This window comes from Procambarus clarkii, chromosome 5 (assembly GCF_040958095.1).
Source record: "Procambarus clarkii isolate CNS0578487 chromosome 5, FALCON_Pclarkii_2.0, whole genome shotgun sequence".
Classification (NCBI taxonomy): domain Eukaryota; kingdom Metazoa; phylum Arthropoda; class Malacostraca; order Decapoda; family Cambaridae; genus Procambarus; species Procambarus clarkii.
Window position 1 is genome coordinate 3,093,728 of NC_091154.1, and position 17,210 is coordinate 3,110,937.

The window sequence follows — 17,210 nt, forward strand, 5'->3', positions numbered from 1 at the left end:
TTACCAGCTACACCTGCCTGTCTCTCCAGCTTATGTACCAGCCTCTTATGCGGTACTGTGTCAAAGGCTTTCCGACAATCCAAGAAAATGCAGTCCGCCCAGCCCTCTCTTTCTTGCTTAATCTGTGTCACCTGATCGTAGAATTCTATCAAGCCTGTAAGGCAAGATTTACCCTCCCTGAATCCATGTTGGCGATTTGTCACGAAGTCCCTTCTCTCCAGATGTGTTACCAGGTTTTTTCTCACGATCTTCTCCATCACCTTGCATGGTATACAAGTCAAGGACACTGGCCTGTAGTTCAGTGCCTCTTGTCTGTCGCCCTTTTTGTATATTGGGACCACATTCGCCGTCTTCCATATTTCTGGTAGGTCTCCCGTCTCTAGTGATTTACTATACACTATGGAGAGTGGCAAGCAAAGTGCCTCTGCACACTCTTTCAGTACCCATGGTGAGATCCCATCTGGACCAACCGCCTTTCTAACATCCAGATCCAGCAGGTGTCTCTTGACCTCCTCTCTCGTAATTTCGAACTCCTCCAAGGCCGCCTGGTTTACCTCCCTTTCTTCTAGCACAGTGACCTCACCCTGTTCTATTGTGAAGACCTCCTGGAACCTCTTGTTGAGTTCCTCACACACCTCTCTGTCATTCTCTGTATACCTGTCCTCGCCTGTTCTAAGTTTCAATACCTGTTCTTTCACTGTTGTTTTCCTTCTGATGTGACTGTGGAGTAGCTTTGGTTCGGTCTTGGCTTTGTTTGCTATATCATTTTCAAAATTTTTCTCTGCTTCTCTTCTCACCCTGACGTACTCATTCCTGGTTCTCTGGTATCTCTCCCTGCTTTCTGGTGTTCTGTTATTCCGGAAGTTCCTCCATGCCTTTTTGTTCAGTTTCTTCGCTTCCATACATGCCCTATTATACCATGGATTCTTCACTTCATGGATGTGTGTGTGTGTGTGTGTGTGTGTGTGTGTGTGTGTGTGTGTGTGTGTGTGTGTGTGTGTGTGTGTGTGTGTGTGTGTGTGTGTGTATGTGTGTATAAGGGGATGATTCCAAACACTGTCTTAGTTGAGTAGGCCATGACATAGTCAAAAGAATTGCATTCGAAAATTACACTGACTAACCTAACCTAATTACATACATATCTATATATATATATATATATATATATATATATATATATATATATATATATATATATATATAATATATATATATATATATATATAATATATATATATATATATATATAAATAAAATATGAATGATAAGATGAGAACCAAGCGACCGGCTCCGTGACGTCACGGGAGGCTGGAGGTAAACAAACGGGTGTCAGACGGCGGCCTTTGTGGAGAGGAGTTGCTGGAGCCTCCAGGGGCGAGCTGAGCCTCCAGGCCCCCCCCGCTCCTGCCCCCCTCCACCCCAGCCTCCACCTTCCTCCCACACCCCTGTGCCACCTTCGGGCTTATGTGGTAGGGGCTTAAACACTGGGCTTGGGGTGTCAAGCACTGGGCTTGGGGAGGGGTGTCAAGCTCTGGGCTTGGGGAGGGGTGTCAAGCACTGGGCTTGGGGAGGGGTGTCAAGCACTGGGCTTGGGGAGGGGTGTCAAGCTCTGGGCTTGGGGAGGGGTGTCAAGCACTGGGCTTGGGGAGGGGTGTCAAGCTCTGGGCTTTGGGAGGGGTGTCAAGCACTGGGCTTGGGGAGGGGTGTCAAGCTCTGGGCTTGGGGAGGGGTGTCAAGCTCTGGGCTTGGGGAGGGGTGTCAAGCACTGGGCTTGGGGAGGGGTGTCAGGCACTGGGCTTGGGGAGGGGTGTTAGGCACGGGGCTTGGGGAGGGGTGTCAAGCACTGGGCTTGGGGAGGGGTGTCAAGCACTGGGCTTGGGGAGGGGTGTCAAGCTCTGGGCTTGGGGAGGGGTTTCAAGCTCTGGGCTTGGGGAGGGGTGTCAAGCACTGGGCTTGGGGAGGGGTGTCAAGCACTGGGCTTGGGGAGGGGTGTCAAGCTCTGGGCTTGGGGAGGGGTGTCAAGCACTGGGCTTGGGGAGGGGTGTCAAGCACTGGGCTTGGGGAGGGGTGTCAAGCACTGGGCTTGGGGAGGGGTGTCAGGCACTGGGCTTGGGGAGAGGAGTGAGATACTGGGCTTGGAGAGAGAGGAGTGAGACACTGGGCTTGGAGAGAGAGGAGTGAGACACTGGGCTTGGAGAGAGGAGTGAGTCACTGGGCTTGGAGAGAGGAGTGAGACACTGGGCTTGGAGAGAGGAGTGAGACACTGGGCTTGGAGAGAGAGGAGTGAGACACTGGGCTTGGAGAGAGAGGAGTGAGTCACTGGGCTTGGAGAGAGAGAGGAGTGAGTCACTGGGCTTGGAGAGAGAGAGGAGTGAGTCACTGGGCTTGGAGAGAGAGAGGAGTGAGACACTGGGCTTGGAGAGAGAGGAGTGAGACACTGGGCTTGGGGAGAGGAGTGAGACACTGGGCTTGGGGAGAGAGGAGTGAGACACTGGGCTTGGAGAGAGAGGAGTGAGTCACTGGGCTTGGAGAGAGGAGTGAGACACTGGGCTTGGGGTCTGCATCTTTTAGACCTGTATCCTAAATTCATAAAAATATTACTGATTTTGATCAGCATTTTCTGTCAAAGGGTTTGCTCTTGACGACGGGATGACGTGCAGAATCTGAACTCTTTTTCCCTAAACCTGTCTCTGTCTACTGGAATAATAGGCCTACTAAGAGCCGATTGCATCTGGATATTGATGTGGCGTATTTGTCTTACTTTCTCTCAATTTATAGTGGCTCTTTGTCAAGCTTTCCTATTAATAGCACTGTGAGTTTGGGAGCTTGGGAGCAAGTGTTAAAATTAGGCTGCACGGTTGGAAATTTTGCATTGATGCAAACTATGACAAATATTTGTCATAGTTTGCCTCACTGTCTTGGATTTGGGCATCAGAATGGCACCATCCGGGGTTCAGGGATTGGTTCAGTTGTGTGGTGGGGCGACAGGCTTACCGCTTCTTAGTTTGGCTCACTGTCTTGGATTTGGGAATCAAAATGATAAGGTCCAAATGAGTGATGGAAAAGTTTGTTTTAAATCCTAAAGGAGGGTCTATTACCCGAGAAGACTTAGCTCGTTGAAGCTTCATATGAAGAAGCCACTAAGGGGTTTTGGCAGCACAATTATCTCCGAAAATTGCTTCAACCCTGAAGATTTTAAGCCTGACTTACAAATGGAGCAGAATTTGAGCATGAATATATATGAAGTGACTGGACTATACAGCCATATTGGAGATTTGTGAATCACAGTAAGGGTCGTTTATGCACAGCAGCAGGTAAACATGCTGGACTTTCTTTGTAGTTTCAACACTCATGTTTCTGCAATGTTTCCAATTCCCTTCTCAGAATAAATTATAATTCCTTGATGGTATCGGCCTTCAAAGTCTAGTCAACTTCCCCTTTGAGAATTTAATTTTTGTGAGCAGGACAGGTTTAAAATTAAAAATAAACAAATTTCTTGAAAATATATATTCCTTAATAATGTTCCTTTCCATGTGTATTTCTGACTTAATTTGCTTTCCTTGGGTCAAGTTGAGGGGGGGGGGGGTTCCTATATCTAATTCCCTCTGTAATTTTTGTCCTTAAGAGGAGTGACTTTATATTTGATGTTTTTGAGAATCTCATTTCCTTGTGTAAAATCTTGTTCTGACACATGTTTGGCTCTCACTCTGACACATGTTTGGCTGTCACTGGCACATGTTTGGCTGTCACTGGCACATGTTTGGCTCTCACTGGCACATGTTTGGCTCTCACTGACACATGTTTGGCTCTCACTGGCACATGTTTGGCTCTCACTGGCACATGTTTGGCTCTCACTGGCACATGTTTGGCTCTCACTGGCACATGTTTGGCTCTCACTGACACATGTTTGGCTCTCACTGGCACATGTTTGGCTCTCACTGGTACATGTTTGGCTCTCACTGACACATGTTTGCCTGTCACTGGCACATGTTTGGCTGTCACTGGCACATGTTTGCCTGTCACTGGCACATGTTTGGCTGTCACTGACACATGTTTGCCTGTCACTGGCACATGTTTGGCTGTCACTGGCACATGTTTGCCTGTCACTGGCACATGTTTGGCTGTCACTGGCACATGTTTGCCTGTCACTGACACATATTTGCCTGTCACTGACACATGTTTGGCTCTCACTGGCACATGTTTGGCTGTCACTGACACATGTTTGCCTGTCACTGACACATGTTTGCCTGTCACTGACACATGTTTGGCTCTCACTGGCACATGTTTGGCTGACACTGACACATGTTTGGCTGTCACTGACACATGTTTGGCTGTCACTGGCACATGTTTGGCTCTCACTGACACATGTTTGGCTGTCACTGACACATGTTTGCCTGTCACTGGCACATGTTTGGCTCTCACTGGCACATGTTTGGCTGTCACTGACACATGTTTGGCTGTCACTGACACATGTTTGGCTCTCACTGGCACATGTTTGGCTCTCACTGACACATGTTTGGCTGTCACTGGCACATGTTTGGCTCTCACTGGCACATGTTTGGCTGTCACTGGCACATGTTTGGCTCTCACTCTGGCACATATTTAACTGCCACTCGCGTGAAATAGTTGCTACAAGAAACTTACATTGGTGGGAACTTTAAGAGTGATTTCAAATTAGTGCACGAGTCTGAGGAAATGCTACAGGTGAACCTTAGAGAAGAACATGGAACAGCCGTGTACTGTACAGTACTCAAATCTGGCATATTGTCATTCTGGTTCGTGTGAAAAGCAGTGAATGAAGCAACGTTCGATCCCTCGTCAGACGTCGGCCATCGTATGTTGGGGCGTTGAGTTAATGTTTGTAATTCTAACCCAAAGGAATGTTGAATTTTACCTGAATTTGCTTGGCGCCATTATATCTCTAGTATCCTTGATGGGGACAGGAAGCTGGTGGTTTGTCAAAAGTTCCCCCTTGTTTCCTAAAATTGTTACAACTGGGTTTTTTTTGTTCATGTATTGTCGGTGATCATCTTACAGCATCAAAGGAACTATTGATCAGTTAATTGCTGTTCAGGGCTCTCAATAAACTGATTTGTCAAGTGAGGCCCGGGTCCAAGACCTCGGGTCTGCTCTCGTGTGACACCTTTGTCAAGTGAGGCCCGGGTCCAAGACCTCGGGTCTGCTCTCGTGTGACACCTTTGTCAAGTGAGGCCCGGGTCCAAGACCACGGGTCTGCTCTCATGTAACACCTTTGTCAAGTGAGGCCCGGGTCCAAGACCACGGGTCTGCTCTCGTGTGACACCTTTGTCAAGTGAGGCCCGGGTCCAAGACCTCGGGTCTGCTCTCGTGTGACACCTTTGTCAAGTGAGGCCCGGGTCCAAGACCTCGGGTCTGCTCTCGTGTGACACCTTTGTCAAGTGAGGCCCGGGTCCAAGACCTCGGGTCTGCTCTCATGTGACACCTTTGTCAAGTAAGGCCCGGGTCCAAGACCACGGGTCTGCTCTCGTGTGACACCTTTGTCAAGTGAGGCCCGGGTCCAAGACCACGGGTCTGCTCTCGTGTGACACCTTTGTCAAGTGAGGCCCGGGTCCAAGACCACGGGTCTGCTCTCGTGTGACACCTTTGTCAAGTGAGGCCCGGGTCCAAAACCACGGGTCTGCTCTCATGTAACACCTTCAGACCAACCATTTTTGTTTTTTATCTTGTTAATGTTTGAAAACAAACATCCAAGTGTTTGAAAACTCATTCTTGACACAAAATTAATTTGAGTCTGGTGTAATTATCCCGCACTCCACTCATAAGCAACCGTAGTCTCGACAAGTACAGTATTGCCTCGTCCATGGCAGTCTATGAATCCCAGTAACATTATTACAATATATGTAATTGATTTGCTACACACACTTGTCATTTATCATTTGTATACTGCACTCTTTCCTTGACAGCAGTACAACACTTCTGTAGATCTCAACCAATGGTGTTGTCCGTGAACATGTAAACAGAGAGATCATTGAGCAGTACCATTCTGTATCTGTGGTAGTATGTGCTGCCCAGGCTTGACAGTGTGTGTTTTAATGAATGAGTTGTATAATATTAAACTTTTCAGGTGGAATTATATACTTTAAGATACTCGTGTTAAGTTGTAAGATTATGTGGAAAACGTATACAGGACTAGTGAGTGCAGCTTTGTCTTATAATGTTTTCTGAAGGTGTTCTGTTTGACCATTTTGAAACTGACTTCAGCCCGTATGATGGAAACGAGTTGTGTATTTCAGGGTCCTCATTGATTGGGACCTTTAGTTATGCCCATGTTTGTGCACTAGAGTTGAACTGGCCAATGATTTTCTACCAAAATGTGAATTTGAATTGCGTCGATATATGACTAGAAAATTCGAACTGGATCCGGCTATCGAAACACGCGTGCTGGCAGAAGATGAACCAGCCAGCGTCCGATGGCAGAAGGCGAATCTTTACAGAAGAAGAGCGCCTTTTGCTTCGCAGCCTCGTGACGGCACACGAGGGGATTCTCAAGGCTCAGAACACTGATGGCACCTCGACAAAGGAGAGACGAAGACAGTGGGAGAAGATTGCCACCTCGTTCAATAACTCTCCAACAGTTACCACCCGCACTGCCCCTGAACTTAGAAAAGCCTGGGAGAACATGAAGTACCGGGCAAAACATGCTCTGGACAGGTAAGAACCCCTCTTCTTGTGTCTTATTTGGTGCCTGATTGGTAAGAACAGTACTGTATTTTCCGGTAAGTGGGGACACTTTTTGGTTCACCACCAAAATCATGGGGGGGGGGGGTTTTCTTCTACAAAATTATTTGAACCTCACTGTCAGTAAGTGTATAATGAAACAAATGAATTAGTTTCATACAGTTTCTTTGTAAAATACTGTAGTGCATCTTACATGTCGGAAAACATGGTATTAAATTGTAGATGCAGGGAAGATATAGATGTAGATGCATGTGTTTTCTTCTTCTTATATTATTTATATTTGGTAAAAATGTTAAAAAAAAAATTGTTATTGGGGAAGGCTTTGGTGGCTCTCTGGGGCCTTCCTCCCCACCAGGTACACTGGGGAAGGCTTTGGTGGCTCTCTGGAGCCTTCCTCCCCACCAGGTACACTGGGGAAGGCTTTGGTGGCTCTCTGGAGCCTTCCTCCCCACCAGGTACACTGGGGAAGGCTTTGGTGGCTCTCTGGAGCCTTCCTCCCCACCAGGTACACTGGGGAAGGCTTTGGTGGCTCTCTGGAGCCTTCCTCCCCACCAGGTACACTGGGGAAGGCTTTGGTGGCTCTCTGGAGCCTTCCTCCCCACCAGGTACACTGGGGAAGGCTTTGGTGGCTCTCTGGAGCCTTCCTCCCCACCAGGTACACTGGGGAAGGCTTTGGTGGCTCTCTGGAGCCTTCCTCCCCACCAGGTACACTGGGGAAGGCTTTGGTGGCTCTCTGGAGCCTTCCTCCCCACCAGGTACACTGGGGAAGGCTTTGGTGGCTCTCTGGAGCCTTCCTCCCCACCAGGTACACTGGGGAAGGCTTTGGTGGCTCTCTGGAGCCTTCCTCCCCACCAGGTACACTGGGGAAGGCTTTGGTGGCTCTCTGGAGCCTTCCTCCCCACCAGGTACACTGGGGAAGGCTTTGGTGGCTCTCGGGAGCCTTCCTCCCTGCCAGGTACACTGGGGAAGGCTTTGGTGGCTCTCGGGAGCCTTCCTCCCCACACAAATGAAATGAAATTAAAGTGACGAGGTTTTGGTCAGTTCTGGACCCTTATTCCTTGGTCAGGACTTGATGAGGGTCCAAGACAGACCAAAATGTAATCACTTTTATTTCACTTCACATTGTATAGGTTAGGTTATTTACAAATGTTTTGTGATAAGTTATTAAAAAGTTTTTTATTCCGCTTAGAAATTTAAAAACATAAAACGATATTCCCTCTAACTTCTCTCACAAACCCGCCTTACATTACTGCTGAATATTACTCTTCTTTATGGTATTTGTATATGTAAACTAATGTTTGTTGTATATTTTGTCTTGACTTGATAAAGCTTTACTGAACCGTGTGAAAGCTTACTGCGGCACCAAGCAAAATGACATGAATTATAACTTGTCCTTTAATGCACTGGTGTTTTTGTCGGCCTACTTTGCATACTATTCAGAGGTTCTTCCCCTCCAACTAACTATAACATTGCATAAATGTTATCTTTTCATGCCCTTCAGCTAACTATAACATTTCATAAATGTTATCTTTTCATACCCTTCAGCTAACTATAACATTTCATAAATGTTATCTTTTCATGCCCTTCAGCTAACTATAACATTTCATAAATGTTGTCTTTTCATGCCCTTCAGCTAACTATAACATTTCATAAATGTTATCTTTTCATGCCCTTCAGCTAACTATAACATTTCATAAATGTTATCTTTTCATGCCCTTCAGCTAACTATAACATTTCATAAATGTTGTCTTTTCATGCCCTTCAGCTAACTATAACTTTGCATAAATGTTATCTTGACACACTATGAGTGTTGAACTTAAACCCTGTTTTGAATTACGACATACCTTAACAATGACAATAGAGCAACGGTTATAAATTTAAAAAGAGGTGTTAATTGAACCAGTTTGTTGTGGGTGGAATTTAACATGCTACAGTTGGTGGTTTGGAACTATGGACTTTTGTGTAACTATTTGATATCTGTCCCAGTTTTGAATTTAGTGGTACAGTAGCATTCTACAATGGTCATTTATGTGTTTGTCATTAGTGTATTGCAATGCATATGTTTATCTCAAATTTGGGTTCTCTCAACACTGCAACCCACAGACAGTACCGCACAAGGGGTGACTCGGTGGGTGGAGATTCGTCACCTCCACTGCACCCACCCATGGAGGCCGAAGGCGACTCTCCGGTGGCACTCCTCCCGAGCCAGTGCCTGGAGACCATCATGCTTCACGAGAGCCAGCAGCGCCACATTAAGATGGAGCCAGGTGTGTGCACTTTCAATATGACTGTCTAGTCGGACCTCATGGTCAAAGTATTTAAATCTGCACTGTGGAGAATACAGATTTAGAGATTTTAAGTGACCCCAATGATTTAGATGTGTTGTCGAATAGATTTTGGCAGTAAAATGATCTTTTCATGTTCTTTAGGTCAGCAACTCTGCAGCTTTGAATAGGGCTGTTGATGTGCAACAGTGTTCCACAATGAGAACACTAGTGTCTTAAAAAAGTATCTTCCTTGGTCAGGCATCTTCTGCTTGCAACCCGTTCTCGCAAATTTAATAAGTCAATATTGACTTATTAAATATGTGCATAGGTGACAGACTTAACATAATAGATACCCTTAAAAAGATTCATAGAAAACACCGACCTTACCTAACCTTGTTAGTATCTTAAGATAAGCATCTTATTGCTTCGTAATTACAATTATTACCTAACCTATAATAGGTATAGGTTAAGTAATAATTGTAATTACGAAGCAATAAGATGCTTATCTTAAGATACTAACAAGGTTAGGTAAGGTCGGTGTTTTCTATGAAGCTTTTTAGGGGTATCTATTATGTTTAGTACATCACCTATGCACGTAGTTAATAAGTCAATATTGACTTTACGAATTTGCGAGAACAGGTTGCTGCTTGAAAGGATCTTGTTTTTCAGCGTGTCATTTTTTTCTTGCAGCTGAAGTAACTACTTTACTGTGGTCTATGTTAGCACTAAAGTCTTCCCAGAATGAACAAATCCACAAGGGCCGTGACGAGGATTCGAACCTGCATCCGGGAGCATCCCAGACACTGCCTTAATCGACCGAGCCACGACAGAATGATTACTCACTTCCCAGAATGATTACTCACAAATCTTTTGCTTTTTTCTTTTTTATATAGCATGATTTGCCTTTATGTGGTTTCTACTTTGATACAGTATTTTAATTTTTACCATAGCACGTGAGCTACAATGTGTTTTCATTAAACATCATGTTGCTTTTTGTCGCCCATTGGAAAACCTGATTACCATCAGTTTGGAGGTTTGCTGTTTCCTCTATGTTGTCTACTCTAAAAATAAAAACCTAGTGTCATCTTCAGAGGATTATACAAAACTACAGCTTGTGTCCTCATCCATATCTAATTTGAGAATAAAAATTGCTGGAACAAGCACAGTACCCTGGGGGGACTTAAGCTTTTCAGTATGGTACTGCAAACTTTTACATACAGTATATGAATTCTGTTCTTGCCGCTTCTATTTAGTTATATTGTTCTATCGCTTCTTACACCCACACCTGTATTCTCTTGTTGCCATTTCATTTAGAAGTCCTCTTATTGAATTCAGGTCCAAGCCCTAGGCAGGGAGGGTCGACTGGGCACTGATCCTTAACTGTTTGCCTCTCTTCACCCAGCAGTAATTGGGAACTTGGTGGTTAAACTGATTGGCAGATCTTGTGCCAAGGAAAACTATTGGAAGTGGTTAAGATGAGCTGTGGGAACTGAAGACATTAAGCCTGCTAACAAAAGAGAGATGTTACAGTGGAACCTCGAATAATGAATTTAATCCGAGCCGGCGCCATAATCGTCATGTGAAACGGACGTCATACAAAACGAATTGTTAATATTATAATATAATATTATTGTCCCCATTGACAATAATGGAAATCAAATTAATCCGTTCTACCACCGAAAAACATCAATATAATATGCGATGTTTTAAATAATGGCCTAGGAGGGTTCGTTAGGAGGGTTATCTTGAGATGATTTCGGGGCCTTAGTGTCCCCGCGGCCCGGTCCTCGACCAGGCCTCCACCCCCCAGGAAGCAGCCCGTGACAGCTGACTAACACCCAGGTACCTATTTTACTGCTAGGTAACAGGGGCATAGGGTGAAAGAAACTCTGCCCATTGTTTCTCGCCGGCGCCTGGGATCAAACCCAGGATCACAAGTCCAGCATGCTGTCTGCCCGGCCGACCGGCTCCCTATCTTACATACACGGAATAAACCTTTATGACATTTTCCTTTCTTCAAATTTGTTCAATATTTTTTTTCATCTGTCTTATAGCAAAAAGTTCGTTCAGTGGTCGGCAGGTAGGCTGCTCCATGTTTCTTAAATAAAAAAAATGGAAAAAAAATGAACAATTTTGAAAAATAGAACAAATGTCAAAAAGGTTTGTTCGGTGGTTGGCAGGTAGGCTGCTCCATGTTTCTTAAATAAAAAAAAAAAGAAAAAATAAAAAAAACTGCTGAAACAATTTGAAAAACGGACAAATGCCATAAAGGATCGTTCAGTGTTTGTCGGGTAGGCTGGTCCATCATAGCAATCTTTCTTTGTTTCAAATGTGCTCCATTTGTTTTGTATTTTTCATTTACGTCTTAATAATGGAGCAGCCTACCCGACAAACACTGAATGAACCTTAATGGCATTTGTCCATTTTTCAAATTGTTTCAACTTTTTTTTTTTTTTTTTTTTTTTTTTTTTTTTTTTTTAAGAAACGTGGAGCAGCCTACCTGCCGAACACCGAACGACCTTTTTGACATTTGTTGTATTTCAAACAATTTCATTTCTTTTTTCTACAAAAAAATCATTGCCTTGCAACATCTCGGCAGTCACCCCTTTATATCCCAGCATCATTAGCATCTTTACACAAAATCAACATAATTTATTTGCATTGTCGGAGGCATCCGAGAATGTGCAAGAAGTAGCACCACCCCACCATGTGGGGTCGTCGTTATTCAAACGAGCGATCGCCATACGAGACGAATTGTCAGCGATCGGGCCGATCGCTACCCAAAATGTTCGCCATTTGAAGCGATCGTTATTCAAGTTACCACTGTATCTGCTTCTCTACTTGCCTGTGAGAAAATATAAACAGTATATTTTAAACATGGCATCTTCGGTGTGTTAAAAGATTTGGATTAGGAGAAAAAAGGCATTAATGATTTTACTAGTAATAAGACCCTAAAACTAATACAGTACAGAACAGGTATTTTTGAATTAGCAGTGTGGCAAGCAAGCCACCATGTGCTCTAGGCAAGTAAGCCACCATGTGCTCTAGGCAAGTAAGCCACCATGTGCTCTATATGCTATAATTTCACAGGCTGATCACAGTGAACATCGTGATCGCTGTTTAAGCTTATCAGTGTTGATCTTATTTAAACAGGTTTCATCTTTTGCAATTTACGTGGGGTTATGATCCCTTGTAAGATCTATATTACCACTTAGGCTTATTAGGCAATACTGCTACAAATCTACTTATAGCAGGTATAGTAGTTAATATGTTTTATGTAATACCCAGTATGTATGTGTTGTGAGTTATTTGACTCTAAATATTACTTCTTCGCAGACAATGGAGAGGAGTACGACGACCATGAAGGCATTCCGGAACTTGTACAATCAATAGCCTCGTCGGCAGTGCCACGGATACTCTTGCCCGTCACTCCACCGACCAGAACAGCATCTCCGGCCTCATCTTCGAGTCCCGAGAATGGCCACGTCCGTGTGAAACGGGGCAGGGCTCGCAAGAGAGACAAATACAGTGTGCTCTGTGACCACGATATCGTGCTTGCCAAGAAGCAGAGAGAACTGGTAGACCTCCAACTGGAAGTGTACAACCTAAAGAAAATGGTTGCGCTCAGCAAATTACAGCACATGGAGAAAGCTTACGAACTTGACCTCAAGCACAAAGAAGAAGAGCACAGTTTAAAAATGTGTCTGATGAGGAGAGCGATGGAAAAATGAAGGCCTTTGGTCAGTGCTGGTGAATGTGTGAATGTGCTGTGCCACAGGCGTCTCCAGCAAGTGGTATACATATATATATACTGTACAGTCTATCTTTGACTTCAGTACCCCAAGTCTTCGCAGCTCGGTGTCACCAAAATGCATTACATTTTTATGAGGAAATATATGAAATTGTATAGCTTTTGTAGCTAGACTTGTCTCAGATACTTTGTTTTGTTTTAAAGAAGAAATATGGCTTTATAATTTAGTTTATTTGACTTGCGATCATTACGTGCATAAAAGTCATTACGTTTATTATTTTTTCTATACTGTATCACATTTTGGAATATGCAGGTTGTTGACACTTCTTCCTTTACAGTACAAATAACTTGATTAGATTTGAAGTTGGTACTTTTTAACGAGTACAGTGTTGTGACGCGTTACTGTGCAAAATCAGTTTCTGCTGAGTGACGGGAATTATCTGCAAGAACTCCTCATGAAGATCAAATGTGTAATACAACAAGGAATCTGAGGTTTCAAATTAAGGGTACAATTATTACAGTAGTGTTCAGGTCTAGGCCCCATCAGTTATTCTCACTGGGAACTACTAGTATTAATGACTTGCCCTATATTAATAGTTTCACATAGTATTTTAAAAATGATTTGGCATTTGAATGAATTTTCCTTGTCAGATTGATCTTTGTCTTTTTTTTTTTTTAGGTGTGAAATAGACAATATTAACTACTGTACTTCAGTTACTTGACAGCCTCATCATCATCATACTGATTTTGTTATAAATTTTAAGTTTTGCTGGATTGACCAGTTATGTTGATGTGTGTGTCACTGATTCTTTCAGTACCGCACATCTCAAAATGTGAATTAGTACCGTCTGTTACCTACTTATAGAAATATGAAACAAAATTATGAAGTGTGTGAATTGTCAGTTGGGAGTCAACCGATATATATACAATACCGTACTTAAGACAAAAAGAAAATGGCAGACCTTGAAAAATACATCAGCTGTATTTTGATTAGTATTGAATGGATGACTTTGTTTACTTTTAAACTATGAATTGTACTGGTTGCCTGTACTCACCTAATTGTGCTTGCGGGGGTTGAGCTCTGGCTCTTTGGTCCCGCCTAATGTGTTTTGGCACCAGCGATGCCGCCAGCATCCTATAGTTGGACAAGAAAATATTAATAACTCGAGCAGTGGTACCCAACCTTTATTTATTTTGTATTCATGGCTCTATTTTCTAAAAATTTTAAAACCTGCTACATTTGAACATAATATGTTCAGTTGTGTCCATCTCGGCAGTTCTTTCTGGAAAGCTAAAATGTGACTGGCCCCATTGGTCAGCCCCAACTGGTTGGGAACCACTCAACTTTAGAGCATATAAAGGGTGTACACAGATACATCTTGAGACAGTGATGTATCTGTGAGAAAGGATTAAGATTGTACGCTTGGTGTTGGCAACTGTGCATCAGATTGTGTCGGGCGGTCGTGGTGGTGCCGGCTTGTCTTTTCTGCGAGTTATGTTGTCTCTTGTATCCCTTAATGGAAACCTTGATGGCGATGCTGAGAAATTTATGCAATACAACTGTATTTATGTTGTGCAATATTTAGTTGAGAGCAGAGAGGTTGATGGTTGTATAAGTAGATATTTATACTTTATATACATGTACTGTAAGTGTACCCACATATATACTTACATGTAATCATGTATTGTGTAATCAGGCTACCCAAAGACATAAATCCAGGTAGTTGGGAATCTACAAAAAAATATTATACTATTTAATTACAGTATAATAAATATTAAATGGTCAAACTTGAACATTTCTGTATTCTGTGTATTCATTGTTGTCGTACTGTACTGTATTTAAGATTTTTTTTCATTAGTTTCCCCTAAATACAAAGTTTCCATTTTCTGTGGCTGTGTCACTAATCAGTTGATGATTAAATATATATGTATCCCTTTGGTATATTGTATTGCAAATGTTGCATTGTATGATATGGCTAAATATTCTCAAATTATTGAATGTTTATGTGAAATATTTGGTTAAACTCAAACTAGTTTTCATCTGAAAAAAGTAATTAGGCAAACGTACAAAGATTTTATGAGCAAGAACTCTACTCCTAAATACATTATAACAATGCCTGTCGCAGTAATGAAGGTAAAGCAAATAAGACATTGACCTTATTTATAAAATACGCACAAATATGTTAGTGGTTAATTAAATCAGTAGATACAGAAATTGTCTCTTATAAAGTATTAACCTAGTTGTGTTTGCGGGGGTTGAGCTTTGCTCTTTCGGCCCGCCTCTCAACTGGCAATCAACTGTTTACTAACTACTTCCCCCCCCCCCACACCACACACACACACACACACACACCCCAGGAAGCAGCCCGTGACAGCTGACTAACTCCCAGGTACCTATTTACTGTTAGGTAACAGGGGCATTCAGGGTGAAAGAAACTGTGCCCATTTGTTTCAGCCTGGTGCGGGAATCGAACTCCCGCCACAGAATTACGTGACCTGCGCGTTATCCACCAGGCTACCAGGCCCCCCTAGTACAGTATAATGGGGTGACTTTCCAGTGTGAGGTGATTCTGTGAGGTGTTGAAGATGTAGTGCATGGACAGGTGTTAATTTGTAATGTCGTGTTTGTTCACTTATTTTCCCCGCTACTTTACTACTTGCATCAGCTGACACCTCCCCCATGCCATAGAAATGCTGAATGGGTTAATGATGATGACGATGATAAACTGTTTGTATATGTTCCATAAATTGTACTGTATTAGTAATCTTCTGGGGGACTATTGTCCAAGTATCAAGAAAGTTAAGATCAGAACTAACACATTCTCAAGAAAGTTATAATCACTTAAGTACTGTACCCCCTTCATTCTTACAACGAACCTGTACATCTTTTCTCAATCTTTGGCATCTTTGTTTACAATTATTAAACAGTTAATGAGCTCTGAAGCACCAGGAGAATGTTTATAACAATAGCAACAGTTAATTGGGAAGTTTCCATGCTTGTAAACTGTTTAATAAATGTAACCAAGGCGTCAAAGATTGAGGAAAGATGTACACATTCGTAAGTACTTTCGTAACTGCTTCGTGAATCTGGCCCCAGTTTTGTAAATATGGCATAATGTTAACAAAATTTAATGGTTTTATATACATACTGTTTATATATACTTCTCTTGTGTTCCAGGGTCAGATTGCTGTATCAGGAAGCCTGTCAGTGCTTCTTGACTCCATGTTGTGCGTATTGGGACCGTTGACGTGCCTGACGGCCCAAGTTAGCCAGATGCAGGGGGCTGTCCCAGAGCCGACACTCATGAATATCCTCGACAATATTGCCTATATTATGCCCGGAATTGTTTAAATCACTCGGCATGTCTTGTTATACATTGAGAATTGTTGCATGGTCTGGTAACAATAGCAAGATTTTGCTGTGCTAAATGCAGAGACAGGGAAATTATTTGCCTTCATTCATGAAGGACAGTATTGACTGAATTTTGCTCTATTTTAACCACATTTTACATGATTATTAACTTGAACTTTGGCATGAGTAAAAGTTCGTAAACACAGTACTCATTTCACAGTGCCAAGACTCATCAGCCTTGGTACAGAGAACAGGCTTTGCTGTGCTCTGTGTGGGTTGGTGTCATTGATCAGTGTTTCACTCTCACTCTGGGATGGAACATTAGATTTTATTCCTCATTTATGAACAGTCACGACAACTTTGAGTACATGTTGATTGCCGCTGTAAAGTTTGGCTGTAATTACGAGCTTCGACTTACTTTATATGAATTGGTAAATAACATTTGATTTTAGATTTTGTGAAGTATCAAAATCAAATAGATTTGTTTTAGTTTAAATTTACATTTAGCTTGGTATAGTGAGTTAGAAGGGCTGGTGGTGCACATACATGTCTGTATTGTGGTCATGTCACTTATCAGTACTGTAGAGTGCCAAGCTGTTTTATACCATTTGAGAATAACTTGATATGTTGTTGCTGTGAAAATGTATTGTTATTAATAATACTTTACATTATAAAGATAGATGTTGTTCAGTGTAGTTTCATGATAAATAACCAATTTATGAATTAAAAGATATGGAATTGGTTGTTAAAATTATGTAATAAGTTTGAAATTGCCCATATTGGTTTAGTAATAGTTTTTGTACAATATGTACTGATGAACACCCAAAATAATTAATTATTTGAATTTTTGTAGAACATGATAAAACTTAAATAAATTTGAATTAAATAACGCATCCTTCATTTGTGTTTTGTAACGCACAAGTTGTAGCCTTCAAATCTATGGGGGGGGGGACACAATGCTCAGTAGGCTATTATTGTGACCTGTGGTGGTGTCAGGCTGAGCCACAAGTGTCAAGGTTTGTGGCTGCTGACTCATGGGTCATGGGCCCAGACTAGTTAAGCCAAGGCTTAACCCTGGAGGTCATTAATCCCACTAGATATGTTGAGGCTTCTAGCCTAGGGG

At 42.7% G+C, this 17,210-nt stretch overlaps 2 protein-coding genes across 3 annotated transcripts in view; both read left to right on the top strand.

Annotated features, from left to right (window-relative positions):
* Nucleotides 1-16,976, top strand: part of LOC123765280 (HMG box-containing protein 4) — an 89,524-nt gene extending 72,548 nt beyond the window's left edge. The window contains exon 10 of the mRNA XM_045753841.2: nt 15,914-16,976. Coding sequence (XP_045609797.1) covers nt 15,914-16,087 — 174 coding nt within the window. The 3' untranslated portion in view covers nt 16,088-16,976. The remainder of the gene's footprint in view (nt 1-15,913) is intronic.
* On the top strand, nt 1,302-14,950 carry LOC123765298 (myb/SANT-like DNA-binding domain-containing protein 3). 2 transcript variants are annotated; one of them, XM_069338396.1, is made up of 4 exons: nt 1,302-1,469; nt 6,273-6,690; nt 8,821-8,984; nt 12,321-14,950. In XM_069338396.1, exons 2-4 carry the CDS (start codon nt 6,431-6,433, stop codon nt 12,713-12,715), a joined length of 819 nt encoding a protein of 272 aa, XP_069194497.1. In that variant the 5' UTR covers nt 1,302-1,469; nt 6,273-6,430; the 3' UTR covers nt 12,716-14,950. The 2 variants fall into 2 exon arrangements, with proteins under 2 accessions (XP_069194497.1, XP_045609808.1); XM_045753852.2 differs by lacking the exon at nt 1,302-1,469 and having other exon boundaries at nt 6,178-6,690.
* Nucleotides 16,977-17,210: the final 234 nt, after the last annotated feature.